The sequence below is a fragment of the Lycorma delicatula genome, chromosome 1 (assembly GCF_047948215.1).
Source record: "Lycorma delicatula isolate Av1 chromosome 1, ASM4794821v1, whole genome shotgun sequence".
Taxonomy (NCBI): domain Eukaryota; kingdom Metazoa; phylum Arthropoda; class Insecta; order Hemiptera; family Fulgoridae; genus Lycorma; species Lycorma delicatula.
This window is the reverse complement of record NC_134455.1, coordinates 259,454,313-259,470,357: the sequence shown is the minus strand read 5'-3', so window position 1 is coordinate 259,470,357 and position 16,045 is coordinate 259,454,313. Positions and strand designations below refer to the sequence as shown.

The following is a 16,045-nucleotide window of genomic DNA, read 5'->3' as shown; positions in this document are numbered from 1 at the left end:
TAAAACTTTAATAATTTTGTTTCATTACAACTATGTTACGAAATGGAAAGAATGCTGCCACAATGTACCACATTATTGCTATGACTAAGAGGCTTCTAGAGTTAGATAAATCTGTAGGTATTTTAAAACAATATCAGTTTATTTTTAAAACCTGGTAAATAAGTATGATGTCTATTAATGTAATATTTTCTACAAAATGAACATCTTCAAAGAAAGCTAGATAAGGAAGAAACTTCATGTTCTGTTCCATAGTTTTTTTAAAGGAAAAAATTAATAACATTAATTCTTAATTATAAAACAAATATCAGTAAAAAAATTACCAACAAACAAGAATAACTTAAAAGTATAATTAAAAGTATAAAAATAAATTGAATATCATACAGGCAGTTAACCCTATAGTGACATGTACTCACAGCATAACCGTTTCATAAATTATTGTCATCCTTGTAATATAATAAATTAAATATGACCATAGTTCTTATTTTCTCGCTCTATGAGTCATGAGACCTTGTCGTTGGTGGGGGGCTTGAGTGCTCAGAGATACAGAGCAGCTGGACCGAAGATACAACCATATCGGAGAGGTATCTGTTGACAGATACTAAGGAATGATTCCTGAAAGAGCGCAGCAGCACTTTCAATAGTTGTTAAGGGCGTAGGTCAGGACGACTTAAACGGCCATATCAACATCATGCAGTCATATGAGTACTGCGCAGCTGAAAGCAATGAAAAACTGCAGCTGCTTTTTTTTCCAAGAAAATGTAGCTCTCTGAATTTTCATATAAAAATGATGGAGGCACCTTCCTTGGTAAAATATTTCGGAGGTAAACTAGTAACCCGCTCATATCTCCGGGTGGGGACTACTGAAGAAGGGGTCACCAGAAAATTAAAAAATAACATTCTACAAGTCGGAGCATGGAATGTTAGAATTCTAAAAAAGGCTGGTAGGTTAGAAAATTTAAAGAGGGAAATGGTTAGGAAAATGTAGATGTAGTAGGAATTAGCGAGGTTCGGTGGGAAGAGGAAAACAACTTTTGGTCATTGATTTTAGAATAATTAACTCGGCTTCAAATAATGAGCAGGCAGGAGTAGGTTTTGTAATGAACAAGAAGATAGGGAAGAGAGTAAAGTATTTCAAAATGCATAGCAATAGAATCATTGTAATAAGGATAAAATCAAAACCTAAATCGACGACGATTATTAACATCTATATGCCTACAAGCGCCCATGATGATGATGAGGTAGAGTGTGTATATGAAGAAATTGACGAAGCAATTAACACATAAAAGGAGATGAAAATTTAATAATAGTAGAGATTGGAATGTAAGCATTGGAAAAGGCCAGGAAGGAAATATAGTGGGTGAATACGGGCTGGGCAAAAGGAATGAAAGAGTTTTGCACCAAGTATAATTAAGTAATTGCCAACACACAGTTTAAAAATCATAATAGAAGAATATACAATGGAAAAGGCCAGGCAATACTACAAAGTATCAGATAGATTATATCATGGTTAAGCAAAGATTTAGAAATCAACTCGTCGACTGCAAAACTTACCCTGGAGTAGATATTGATAGCAACCATAATTTAGTGATAATGAAATGTAGGTGAAAAAAAGGTAGGTGAAAAAAGGTAGGTAGGTGAAAAGGCCGAAAAAAAGGTGTTAGATGAATCGGAATTTAGAGAAGCGTGATGAAGAGGAGGTAAAGAAGAATTTTGAGGAGGACATCGCAAGAGGTCTGAGTAAAAAACATAAGGTAGAAAATGTAGAAGAAGAATGGGAGAATGTTAAAAAGGAAATACTTAAATCAACAGAAGCGAACTTAGGTGGAACAAAGAGAACTGGTAGAAAAACTTGGATTTCAGACAATATATTGCAGCTGATAGATGAACCTAGAAAATATAAAAGTGCTAGTGATGAAGAAAATAAAAGGAACTATCAACAATTAAAAAATATTATAAACAGGAAGTGCAAACTAGCAAAGGAAGAGTGGATTAAAGAAAAGTGTTCAGAAGTGGAAAAAGAAATGAACATTGGTAAAATAAACGGAGGATGCAGCAAAGTTAAGGAAAATTTTGGGGTACATAAATTAAAATTTAATGTGTTAAACAAAGATGGTACACCGATTTATAATATGAAAGGCAAAGTCAATAGGTGGGTGGAATATATTGATGAGTTATACGGAGGAAATGAATTAGAAAACGGTGTTAGAGGAAGTAGGGGAAGTCGAAGAGGATGAAAAGGGGAGAAACAATACTGAAATCTGAATTTAAGAGAGCATTAAAAGATTTGAATGGCAGAAAGGCTCTGGAATAGACGGAATACCTGTAGAATTACTGCACAGTGCAGGTGAGAAAGCGATTGATAGATTATACAAACTCGTGTGTAATATTTATGGAAAAGGGGAAGTTCCATCAGACTTCAAAAAGAGTGTTATATTCATGATACCAAAGAAAGCAGGAGCAGATAAATCTGAAGAATACAGAACAATTAACTTAACTATCCATGCATAAAAAATCTTAACTAGAATTCTATACAGAAGAATTGAGAGGAGAGTGGACGAAGTGTTAGGGGCAGACCAGTTTGGTTTCAGAAAAAGTATAGGGACAAAGGAAGCAATTTTAGGCTTCAGATTAACAATACAAGGAAGATTAAAGAAAAACAAGCCAACATACTTGGCATTTATAGATCTAGAAAAGGCAATCGATAATGTAGAATGGAATAAAATGTTCAGCATTTAAAAAAAATTTGGGTTCAAATACAGAGATATAAGAACGATTGCTAACATTTACAGGAACCAAACAGCAACAGTGATAATTGAAGAACATAAGAAAGAAGCCACAATAAGAAAGGGAGTCTGACAAGGATGTTCCCTATCCCTGTTACTTTTTAATCTTTACATAGAACTAGCAGTTAATGATGTTAAAGAACAATTTAGATCCAGAATAACAGTACAAGGTGAAAAGACACAAGGTAACAGTACAAGGTACAAAGTGCTACAATTTTCTGATGATATAGTAGTTCTAGCTGAGAGTAAAAAGGATTTAGAAGGAACAATGAACGGCATGGATGAAGTCCTATGCAAGAACTACCACATGACAATAAAGAAGAACAAAACAAATGTAATGAAATGTAGTAGAAATAACGAAGGTGGAATGTGAAAATAGGAAGAGAAAAGATTATGGAGGTAGAAGAATTTTGTTAATTGGGAAGTAGATTACTAAAGATGGACAAAGCAGGAGTGATATAAAATGCCGAATACGACAGACGAAACGAGCTTTCAGTCAGAAATATAATTTGTTTACATCAAAAATTAATTTAAATGACAGGAACAGATTTTTGAAAGTATATGTTTGGAGCGTCGCTTTATATGGAAGTGAAACTTGCACAATCGGAGTCCCTGAGAAGAAAAGATTAGAAGCTTTTGAAATGTGGTGCTATAGGAAAATGTAAAAAATCAGATGGGTGGATAAAGTGACAAATAAAGAGGTGTTGCGGCAAATTGATGAAGAAGAAGCATTTGGAAAAATATAGTTAAAAGAAGAGACAGACTTATAGGCCACATATTAAGGCATCCTGGAATAGTCGCTTTAATATTGGGGACACAGGTAGAAGGAAAAAATTGTGTAGGCAGAGAACGTTTGGAGTATGTAAAATAAATTGTTAGGGATGTAGCATGTAGGGGGTATACCGAAATGAAACGACTAGAACTAGATAGGGAATCTTGGAGAGCTGCATAAAAACAGTCAAATGAGTGAAAACAAAAAAAAGAAGTTATTATTTTAGGTCTAATATAAATTTAAAAAAAATATATATATATATAAATTAAGGGGGATAAAGTAAGACCATAGTCCTAGTGGGGATCCCTTGGGGTTCCCCATTAGAGGCGTGGTGACAAGACCGGAGTCCCAGTGGGGAACCCCTTTGGGCCCCTCATTAGGGTCATGGTGAATGATTAAAAACAAAGTCCTGGCTATCTGGGAGGGAACCTTAGTTGCTACTGAGGCAGTTTGAGGCAATGGCACCCCCCTAGAGCTGTTTACAAGCTTAGTTGCAGATCCAGCTCCAGAGGGGGATAAAGAAAGGGAACCATAAAAAAAAGGGAAAAGTATAATTATTAAAAAAAAGAATGAATGTATTGCTGTAAAATAAATTTTTAAACACTACAATTTAGACCAGTAAATTAAAATATTAACTTGATTGATATAGAGGCATACACAATAATATATAAAGTAATCATAATATACAGTGATTTGTAATTAATATGATAATTAGTAATAAAGCACTTCTTATTAAAAAGCACAATCTTACCTTCAAACATAGCGAATGCTGTGCCACTAATCATACCAATAAAAACACGAACAATCAGGTACAACCAAAAAGTAAGACGAATGTCATATTCAACATTCTTCTCAAAGTTGCTACAAACATCTTTACGAGCAACAGTGAGCAAACAACTTGGTTGACAGCTGTCCATTGTTAAGGTAGCATCAACGACCAGACTATTTTCAGGATTTAGCAGAGGAACAGAAACCATCTGTGATTCAGTAGAAGACTCCTATGTTCAAACATCAATAAAAATAAAAATTCAGACATCAAAATTATCAAACATCAAGTTTGATAATTTATAAATAAGTGTTAATTTTAAGATACTAATTATTGTAACTGACATCAAGGGTACTAAGATGATTATGTTATTACCACATAAAAGTTACTTTGGAATGACTGAACTCAGAGGGGAAAGAACATTTATTTTGACTTTAGCTGTACTAATTTTCAAAGGAAAGCTTACTTTGGGCTAAATTTATTAAAATAAATTAATTTCTTGATGAAAAAGTTATAAGCAAACAGTGATTTAAGGAAAATTTTATAAAAAACATAGCAAATTGTTAATCATCTTTACAAATGTTTTTGGACAGACTTCCGACACTTAATCAGTGATGATTTGAATATAAATTTTATTACATAATTTATTTTTTCTGTAAAAACAAATTAACATTAAAACCACAAAGGAACTAATATTATCTGATGATCAACTCTGTGAATATGATCGGCAGGTTGAGAACGGGCAGTTACTGTACACTACATCTACTGTACTGTACTAATTAAAAGCATCTGACATGTACTTCATAACACTTAAAATTAATACTCAGTAGTTAATATTTTTGTATGTGAGTAATAACATTTTTTTACCGTACAAATATTATGAGAATCTTTTTTGTTAATCTGGTTAATTTTTGTTTGAATTTATGTTAAAATAAAATTACGGAATAAATTTAAATGACTATTTAAAATTTATGCTGCAAACTATATAAATTTAAAGGCGTAGCTAAATCACTATCTACATCAGAATCATTACAGTTTTCACTGGCTTGATCATCACTAGACTCACTATCAGTTTCATTACTGAGATGTATAATAAATTCATCAGTAAATCAGAAACTATTCTGTCATTTGTCCAGTTCTCATTTTTTATACATTCTATTTTATTACAATACGCATTCCACTCATTCAGTGCAATATTTACAATAGTCTCTTTTGCAAGTTCCTCTAACCAGGTTAAGCAGAGATTTCTGTCACAATTTCTTTCTCTTACTTATTTTTTTATTAGGGCTCAAACTAGTCCAGTTGGGTTTAAGTCGCACGTTAGAAGTTGAACAACCTATGACCTAAACTATTAATACACTGGTTGATTCTATACAATTTGTCTTTCAGTTTATAAATTGATAAAAGATTTATTAATTATTCTTTATTCATAGTTAGTTCTCACAAAAAACTTTTTTTTTGCAAAAATTCACATATTTTTCTTTGTTGAATATTTTATGGGAATTTTTTCAACTAGTGACAAATGATAATTGAACATGACAATAACTGATGACTCAGGAAGTTTTAATAAGAGCTTTTCTCTCACCCATTTTTCAAAATTTGTACTGTTCATTTATCCATGACAATCCCCATTGTAGTACCAGCTTGATGAAAGAGCATTGCATCTACCACAAACCCAGATTTACTACCTACATGAAACAAAATCAGACTATTTCCTGCACTATTCCAAGTACACCACATACACCACCTGACTGCCAACATTTGATGACCAGGAGGTTGATATCTAACCATGTTTCATCTAAATAAAATACGAGTATGTTTTTAGCAGCTTTTCGGAGAGCTTTCATTTGAATCAAATATTTGTACTATCATGGCACTATAGCCAGTTTTACAATTAGAATCTTTCTTTTTCTCTGTCATTTTCACCATCTGGATACTATACTTTTTATTTTTTTAATTAATGAATCTTGGCCCCAAGGGAAGTTAATTCACTAATTTTATTACAGGAAGCAATTTTCTATCCCTTGGTTTTCCTTTGCAACATAAAATTCTTGAATAATTCAGTCAATTATACATTTATCTTTACCATCAACAGAAACTTTTTGGTCTCCTTTCCAGATGTCTCTTATTTTCCCATGAGTAGACAAACTGTGTTTTGATGGTAATACTTGATCAGACTGCATAGGTAACCCTTAAACAGTTGTAGTAGGTGAAGTTTCTTGGAACATAACACAAAGATAGCAGGAGATTTGTGTATCTTCCTGCAAAATTGCAGAACCTGGACAAAAAGTCTCTTGCTGTTGTGTCTTTCTTTCATCGGGCAGGTATTTATTTAATGTCAGTTATATTTATTTTGTTTTATTTATGAACAAAATTATTTATTGCATTCCAATTATTTAGACCAGTAAGAAAACTGATGATCAGGGCTGACTTGAGAGACTAACCCCGCATAAGAAACATTCATTTATGTTTCTTCAGATGGCACTGGCAGTTTTTTTTCTTGCAATTGTTTTACTTCTGTAGGACATTAATAATGAAATGTTCTGACTTTCCACAGTAGTCAGCTGCTCTCAATTGTTTGACTGATTGGATAATTAAGAGCTGCATTTTGGTTTGCTGTTACATTTGTCAATTTGCTAATTAACTGTCGAGCTTCACTATGAATGTCACGGCTTCTTTTTTTCTTGGGTGGCATACTTGGTTCAGGCAGGGTATCCACTGTTCATAACCAAAAAAAAAACAAAAAAATTAAATATTAAATGAAAACACTGACATAAACACTAACTCTCTGAAAACTGAAGCCGAAAAAGTTAACAATAATAACTATGAAAAAATTCAGTTGATTCAGAATAAGAGACAGTGAAGAGCAAATAACTAACATCATGGTATTGTAATGCTTGAAAACTAACAGTACTATAAACTACAACTATATAGTAGCTAATATGTTTTCACACATGCTGAAGGTCATTGTACTCGATGACATCATGCCTCTATTACTCACTACCCAAATTCATGGAGCTCTATGTCACACATCTAAGTTACTATGATTTTAGAATAAGAAAAATCATGGAATTTTTCTTTGAATGCTGGACATAAAAATCTAACAAGAATGCAAGATCAATTGTAAGTTTCTATTTATGAGAAAAATTGAAAGATGTAATATTCCAGAATGTAAGATAACTTTCGGAATAAACACATGTATCAGTAATAAATTTAACAGTAAATACTATTGGTCAATTCAAAAAAGAGCTGGTACTTACAAAAAGATAAGAAGCCTATTTCACATCCATAAGTTCAACAACGTTGAACAATTCATCTAATTCATCTCTTAAAAGTAAATTAGAATTTTTAAGTTTATTATTTTCCAATGAGTAAAAGGTTCAGTTTCAAACCTTTGTTCTTAACAAGAAGTGCATTTAAATTCCCATTAAAAACATGAACCTTGACATTCATGTTTTTAATGACCTTGAACATTTTTAATAACCTTTCAAAGTCATTGAACTTAAAAATGTTAATTTAATTTTTAATTATAAATTAGACTTGAATGAAGGGGTATTCTCAACATCATTTTATAAACATTCAAACTAATTGTTACAATGATGTCATTATTTTTATAGTGATTCATATTATCCTACACAGTAAACATTTATCTAACCCCAAAACAGAGCTATATCAACATGAATTTCTTGTAAATAAATAATTTATTAAGAATAAGTTGACGATTAAATCACAGTTCTATCAGTTGAAAACAGACTGCAAGTTTATTAAAACTTTGTTTGCTACTCCAAGTGATACCTTTAGGGGCTTTTTGTTGTTCGTTTAGTTGTTACACTTTTGAAAAGGATTTTCTAGAGTGTTTGTGTATTCCCATCATATAAATCTGGTGACATTTTTGTCTAATATGAATCCAACAGTTAAAAGTAAAATAAAATATAAAAAATTATATGGACATACCAAAGAAATTATGTACAAGTGCAAAAATTTATGATAAAAGCAATTTCCTTATTCTACTGCACCAAGTTCAGGTCCATTGGAGTAAAACTGAAGGAAAGCTGAAGTCATATTTTCAAAGAGTTAAGTTTCACACTGTTGCAAGAGAGAGAAACCCATAACAACAATTCATAGTTTTAATTCATAAGCTGTTAGGAGAATCTTACATAACTTTTACTTGACTGAAAAAACATATTATCAACTTTAAAGAAGTTATGAAATAAACTTAAATATTATCTAGAATGGTAAAGAGGAGAAACAAGTTTAAGGACTACATATTAAATAGTTTGCGATTTAAGTGGATTATGTATGACAACAATAATGGAAAGTTGTTGCTTCAGAGAGAAGGTATGCCTATGAAAAGAATTCTTACTTTAAAGCTTCAAATAATTTTTGAGAAATGTAGATAACTACTACATGGACTATTATAAGTTTTAATTTCACATTGAACCAAAAAAAAATCAAAGAAGGACAGAAACAATAAGAAAGTTTACACTGCAATTTCCAAAGGTGAAAGATCATAAATTATACAGATGAAAAATCTTATCCTAAACTGTTCTTAATGTCTTATTAACATAAATTGCTTGCTCAAACAATATCATGAAAAAGTGATTTTTCAGAACTTTAAAAAATGGATTACAGCAAAACATATTAAACCTCAAAATAAGGTTTTTTCATTAATTAAATTCGTAATTTTATTCATTTGTTAATTAACTATAAACACATTAATTGAATGATATAAACATAATCTATAAATACTTGTGCTGAAGTTTTACTTTACATTATAAAAGGCTACTGATTTCATGACATAAATGTTCATGTAGATAGCATAGATATTAGCAAGATGGGTATACTAAGTATGGGTAATTAGTATACTACCTCTTGTAAGGTAGGCACCAATCATCAAGTTGTAGCACAGGAACAGTATTATCAAAATATGATAAAATAATCCAGTAATTTTAATTATTGATAAGTGGCCCAAGCTACCAATATTGATGTGGAGAAGATTGAACTAATACTGAACTGCATTAACAATGAAACAAAGTTATGGTTAGAACAAGTCATTCCAAAATTCTAACCATGGTCCATTTAGATTTAACCATGTAAAATCTAAACACCTAGCTTAAAGATGAGTTCTTTTCATTTCGATTTTAATACTTTCATTTATCTAAATGATAACTGTGATAGTGTTATTACTGTGTAACAGAAATTGAAAGTGTTAGAAGATACTGATGAAGGTGATGTGGCAAAACATGTATTTAATAATTTAGATGCCAGTAAAAGGACAATGAATGATAAGCGGAATAAAATAATACATAAATTACCCTCTATAAATGTACTAGTATTTTATAATGTGTTTTTGCATTAAGCATGCATAAGAGTCTTATGCCTGCTGGGCCAACTAAGAAGGAGTCCACCATTTACACATTTCAATCAAGTTTGGTTTTATAAGCATTAACAACAAATATTAATAAAATTAAATAGTTTCTATATAAAAATATGTTAATTTATATAACACTAGCAGCAATACTTGGTTACATCTGCTTGATGGTTGTTTTTACTAATAGCTCCTCATACAGTAGAAGTTGTACATTAAACCTAAGATAAAAATAACTGCTTGAATTTTGAATTGCATTCTAATTAGGCTTACCATATTTTTTCGGTCCATCCCAGGACATATTTTGAAATTACTTAAAAGTCTAACAGTTTATTGAAATATTAAACTTTATTTGTTCAGCTGTATTTTTCACTAGACATGACTTTTTTTCAGAAATGGATTGTTTGTTTTAATTACATCATAAAATTCACAAAAAGAAAGTTCTGAATTAATTTTAACATTTAGCATTAATTTACGTTTAACAGTAGATACTGAAAGTCTACCCCTTTCTGCAGATCAAATGTTCCCCGTAATTAAAAAAAGTCTCTCAACTGGAGCAGTTTTCCCAGGCAAAGACATCACAAACTCAACCATTTTAGAAATATTGCAACAGAAATATCAGTCTTTCGAAACACCTTAAAAACTGCTTTCCACTTCTCTTCAATAGTATCTGGTACGTTTTCAGAACTTGAACCACAACCTACTTATTTGTGGGTTTTTCTTTCCTGAAGTTGACATATTAATTCAGAATATGTCTGAAATGCTTCTTTTGCTGTAATAGAATTAGCTTCCAATTTCAGAATTACAATATTAAATAACTGTAGAGTATCATATAAAAATTTCAAAAACAGTTTACTTTCTAGACTTTCAAAAAAATCAAATAATAATTTTGGGCATTTGTCACAAGATAACAAGTATGATTTTAGGCCATCAAAATGGAATGAATTCTTTCTGTTGCAGGTAACAAACTAAGGAATCTTGTGCTGCTATAAGATAATAATTTTTTGTAAACTGTTTCCACAAATTCACAGAACTCCTTAAGTTTCATTACTTTTACTGTATATATGTGAAAATATTTATAATTTTTTATAACAATAACTTCTATGTCCCATAGAACATGGGGTAAACAATCACATGCTATTTGTACTGAGTTGTGTACAATGTGGGCTGAACAACCAATCCCTAAAATAGGTCTATCTAAATCACTTTGAACTTTTCTGAAGACTTGTTCATTACCTTTTCTCTTCACACCACAAAAATTACTGTTAGTGTTATCAGCAATAAATACAGAGTCAAAATTTGAGGAGTTTCACCTGACATTTCATAAAAATTAATAAGTTTAACTTGAGTTCCCTCCTCCATATTGAAATATCTTCAGAACAAGGTTTACTTCATTTATGTTTGAGCTATCCATTGTTACTGTTACATTCTTAATGTTTACCAAAGAACATAACACATTATCAAATATAAATGGCGAAATAATGTTAACAATAAATGCCTCAGTTTTGGTTCTAGCAGATGAAAATTTGGATCACATAATTTTTCAACCAATTCAGATGTGCAGTCTGATGTTTTCAAACCTAGTTCATGTCTGGCAGTGTGGTATGCAAATTTAGCTTATTTAGCAGCACACTCCAGATCACTGTTATTGTTATTCCCATCTTTGGCTTTAAAAATCTCTTATGTTTGCTGAAGCAGTAGTATTATTAACATTCCTATGTTTAGCTGTTTTCACATGATCTTCAATATCACCCTTTCCTTTATGTGCAACAAAAAATTCTCCAGTACGTAGTGTGCAATAAACACGTTCATTGTTACTGTCGTTTCACAATATCAAAAATTTGTATTCCTGTTGAAAGGTAACATTAAACACACATTTTCTTTTGCCCATTGCTAAACGATGTGATAGAAATAAAATGTCAAAAACGTGTAGATCAGTTACTTCACACTTGAAAACAACATAAAAACATTGCCTCTGTTGTGTTGCCAGATGACTAAGTAAAAAGTTGTGGCAAGACTGTTAGCCAAACCTCCGTCAAAATCGACGTCAGTGCTTGCTCCAAGGATGGCTGAGAGATGGACGACTGTAAGAGAATGTTTAAAAACGTGATGTCGAACATGTAAGTGTAAAATTAAAAAAATCTTCCCCAGTCATAAAATTTGCAAACCCTGCAATTTTTACAACCCCGGACAGCACTAAAAATCCAGGATGGTCCAGGCTAATTGTACGGTAAGCCTAATTCCAATGTAAATGTAATTTACAATAACATTTTTTATGATACAATTGTTTCTTTATCACATTACATTCAACCAAAAAACATAACAAAAAATTTGTAGATGTTATGTATAAAACCTTACTCAAAAAATGAAGAAATTTATTTATTTACCATCAGTCTGAATTATCAATGCCGGTCTTTTAAAATGCTTCTTTTTTTTTACTCTTATTAAAACTATGGACATGCAGTCAAGTAGTTTAATGAGGAATATGAGACGAATGAAATTATCGTTAAAATTATTAGATACTTGCCAATAAATAAGTTTATTAAGAAGCCAGGTTGGCAACCATTAGCAGTCAGGGAAAATAAATCCTTTATATAAGTACAAATAGAGGAGGTAAACCAAATTTTGTTTACAATTTTTAATATAGATTTAGACAATGTAAAACAATTTTTTGTCTTAAAAACTGATTTTATTGCAGAGCTGTAAAGAACAAAACCAGTAGTTGTTTCTCAATTTAATTGTGATTTATTTTCTTATGAGTTACTGACAAACTTGAGTTCAAAATTTTGCATTTCAAATATTTTATATAATGTATATGCAGTCATTGTCTTATACCATTCCCTTGTTATTCTTCTCTAGGGGACAAACAGCTCCCACTTAAGAAAATCATTCATGTAAATCATTGATTGATGTGAATCTACTATAAATACTTCAGAAGAAACCTTATAAAACAATACATAGTATTACAGAACAATGGTTAGTAGATAGATTAATCTATGGTTGCAGTATGAAATGTTTTAATAGTGCATGTTTTTCAATTATATAATTTAGAAATTATCCTGCTTCAAAGGATTGACAAAATTAGTGAGAATAATGGTAAGAGAATCAAGTTGATGTAATTACCTTAAATATCTTCAATTTACATTATGGTGAAATATCCATTAATTACCCATAAATTGAACAGGACATTTATGAAAAATAATCGCAGTTCAAAATTTTTAATTAAAAGAGTAAGTCAATTATTATCCGCAATTTAGTTCTTGTTTATGTTGGTAGTACTGTCATGTTGCGTGGATCATGCATGCATGGTTTAATTGTTGTTATGTCTGTGCAGGTTCGATGCTGCTAGGTTAGTTCCATTATCGCTGCCCTGCCGTTAACCATGGCTGCTCTGCTTTCTGTTTGTATCAAAGAGCAACGCTCAGTGATCCGTTTTTTGTGGTCGGAAGGTGTATCAGGAGCTGATATTCATCAAAGACTTTTGGTACAGTACAGGAACAGTGTGTTGCCGCAACAGAGTGTCTATGAATGGATAGAAAAATTCAAAAATGGTCGCACAAGTGTTACGCATGACAAAGGAGCCAGACGACTGTTTACCGCCACAAATGAGGAAAACATTATGCATGCACATAACACGGTCTTCTTAGACAGATGAGTAACTACTGATGAAGTGGCACATCGTTTGGAAATTAGTCACGGTTCTGCCTACGAAATCATCCACAACAGACTTTGGTTTCATAAAGTCTGTGCAAGATGGGTCCCAAAGAAACTCACACAGTTGCATAAATAAACACGCTTGGACATCTGCCAAAAACATTTGGATCGCTATGGTAACGAATACAAGCCGGAGAGTAAACAACAGAGTATGGAATGGAAACATCCAAATTCGCCCTACAAAAAAAAAGTTCAAGACCTAACCATCCGAGGAAAACTGATGCTGCTTTTTGGGACTCACAAGGCCCAGTACTGGAACATATGAGGAAAGGAGCACGACAATAAACAGTGTGCATTACAGTCAAGCTGAAGCCTGCAATTCGAAGCAAACGCTGAGGACTGCTGTCGAAAGGTGTTGTGTTGTTGCATGACAATGCCTGTCCACATACTGCTGCCAACACTGCTGAAACGTTCCAGAAACTCAACTTTGAAGTACTGGCTCATTCTCCATATAGCCCTGATTTTTCCCCTTCTGACTACCACTTGTTAGGAAATGGCAGTCATTAGAAAAATTATGTACATGTAAGTTTCCTATTTATATTGCAATACAATTTATAACTACATTGCTGATAACAATTGACTTACCATCGTACAATAAGGGTCCACTAAGTTGATTTCAAGTTGACAAGACCACTAATTAGATGGTTTAATTTCAGTAAAAAAGAGTTAAACTCTTTCATAAGTTAGATTTTGATTAATATTAAAATATTTTTAATTCAATTTGTTTTAGCTGGCCCAGCCAACTGATGCCAAGACAGCAAACTGTTAATTTAAATTATAAAAAAGCTTTAAAAATCTATTTTAATCTCAGATTTAATTTACAACTAATTTTTCACAGTTTAATTTAGTATTTATTAACTGATTTTGCCAACTTGTTATATACGAGTCCCAAGCTGATGATATAAAATAAATATAAAACCCTAAACACTACTGTCAAAAGTACTGTAACCTATAATCATTATTATCAATGATCAAATATTTTGTTTTTATTTAACACTGATTCATTATATAGCAAAACTAGATTTTGTATATATCTCCCATATAAGTCTTCCCAACTCAAGAGGTGAAAGCATGACATTTTTTATAATTGGAAAATTAAATATCAGTTAAATAAAAATATCACATAGCACTCTGTGTAGAAAATTAATTTTTAAAGACTAAACTTACCTCATTTGTACATGTGCCATTTAAAAATTCTAATGATTTTTCATCTTCTTGCCAGGTATTAATTTTTTCCACAATTAAAAGGTTTTCCTGTGGTGCAGACCTTATTTTCACTTTGAGTTTTTCACTAATCGGTACTATAACTAATGGTATACTAGAGTTTGCTTTTTCTATAAAACAAGAATTCACTGCACTATCAGTATCCCTTAAACAAGAGAAATTATACAGTCCACTAGTGGGGAAAAAATATGTATTTGTTTTTAATTTTCGGACGGATGTACGAAAGTGGCCAGAGTTTTTCATTTTTCGATTGCTTCTTGCATCTGTCTCATGTGGATGAGGAGTACGGAACAATGGAAGATCATCTGCACTTAATGTATAAGAATAGTTGTCAGTTGTGTTGCTGTCAGAGTTATGTATGATAGCTGTATAACTTCTGGTTCTCAGAATAGCTGCTGATTCCTCTTCAAGCGTCACTGGTCCACTATTTACCTGAAAATATGAAAATTTATTTTAGCTTAAGACCAGTTAACTAATAAAGAAAATTAGTAAAAATAATGATAATTTTAAGGCCTTTTCATTTATGTTCATTACAACTTCCTATTCCAGATTTTAAAAATGGTGTTAAAAACAAAAAAGCAATTCCAGAAAAAGTAAGGATTCAGATTTTTTCTAAACAAGCTGATTACAATTTTTTTTAATGAATGCTTTCCATAGCAATATTCTTTTATCTACTGAACACGTTTCAAATTTGTCACTTTCTTACTTCAAGTAAGAAAATGTAGCACACATTTTAGCTTTCACAACATACTTTTTGAAACAATCATATTTATGAATTTAATATTCTATGCAGTCGATAATTGTTATTTAATCTCTTTGTATAATTTGGCTGCTGTTATTATATTAAAATTCATCTTTAAAAATGACAGTTGGTTCACAACTTCTATTGTGTAATATATACATATTAAACACCAATCTGAAATGAATCAACCCAGCTAACTTATAAAACTGAAATGTAAATCTTTCTTGTTTTTAAGATGCATAAGAAAATTTGGTTCTTATTCTTCCAATTTGGTACACAGAAATTATAGAAACAGAATAGAACAAAAAAAGCAGCTTAAATGTTAGAAAACTTATAGGTTATTAGCTCATTTTTTACACTACAATAGCAATAACAAAAAGAAAATACATTTTGAGATTAGTTTAATAGAACTAATTTAACTTTATTAACCATAAAATATAAAAATTTTATGAGTAATCAAATTTTTATTTTATTTTATTTTATTTACTGAATATTGTATGAATAAAATTAATGGCTATTATAAGTAGTTTTATTTATACCATTATATTTTTAACTTTTGTCTAAGATAGTAAAAACTGAAGTAACAATTATAATATAATGCATTACACATTTTATGTATCATTTATAATATTTTTCTGATATGGCATAATTCCATTAAACTTAAATATGAATTGAT

At 31.2% G+C, this 16,045-nt stretch overlaps 1 protein-coding gene across 4 annotated transcripts in view; it reads right to left on the bottom strand.

The window, feature by feature from the left end:
- Positions 1–16,045, bottom strand: part of LOC142330866 (uncharacterized) — a 177,390-nt gene that overhangs the window by 26,946 nt on the left and 134,399 nt on the right. For all 4 annotated transcript variants that reach the window (XM_075376334.1, XM_075376347.1, XM_075376342.1 and 1 more), the window contains 2 exons: positions 14,571–15,059; positions 4,307–4,553 (listed from right to left, as the gene is read on the bottom strand). In XM_075376334.1, the coding sequence (XP_075232449.1) occupies positions 4,307–4,553; positions 14,571–15,059 (736 nt within the window). The remainder of the gene's footprint in view (positions 1–4,306; positions 4,554–14,570; positions 15,060–16,045) is intronic.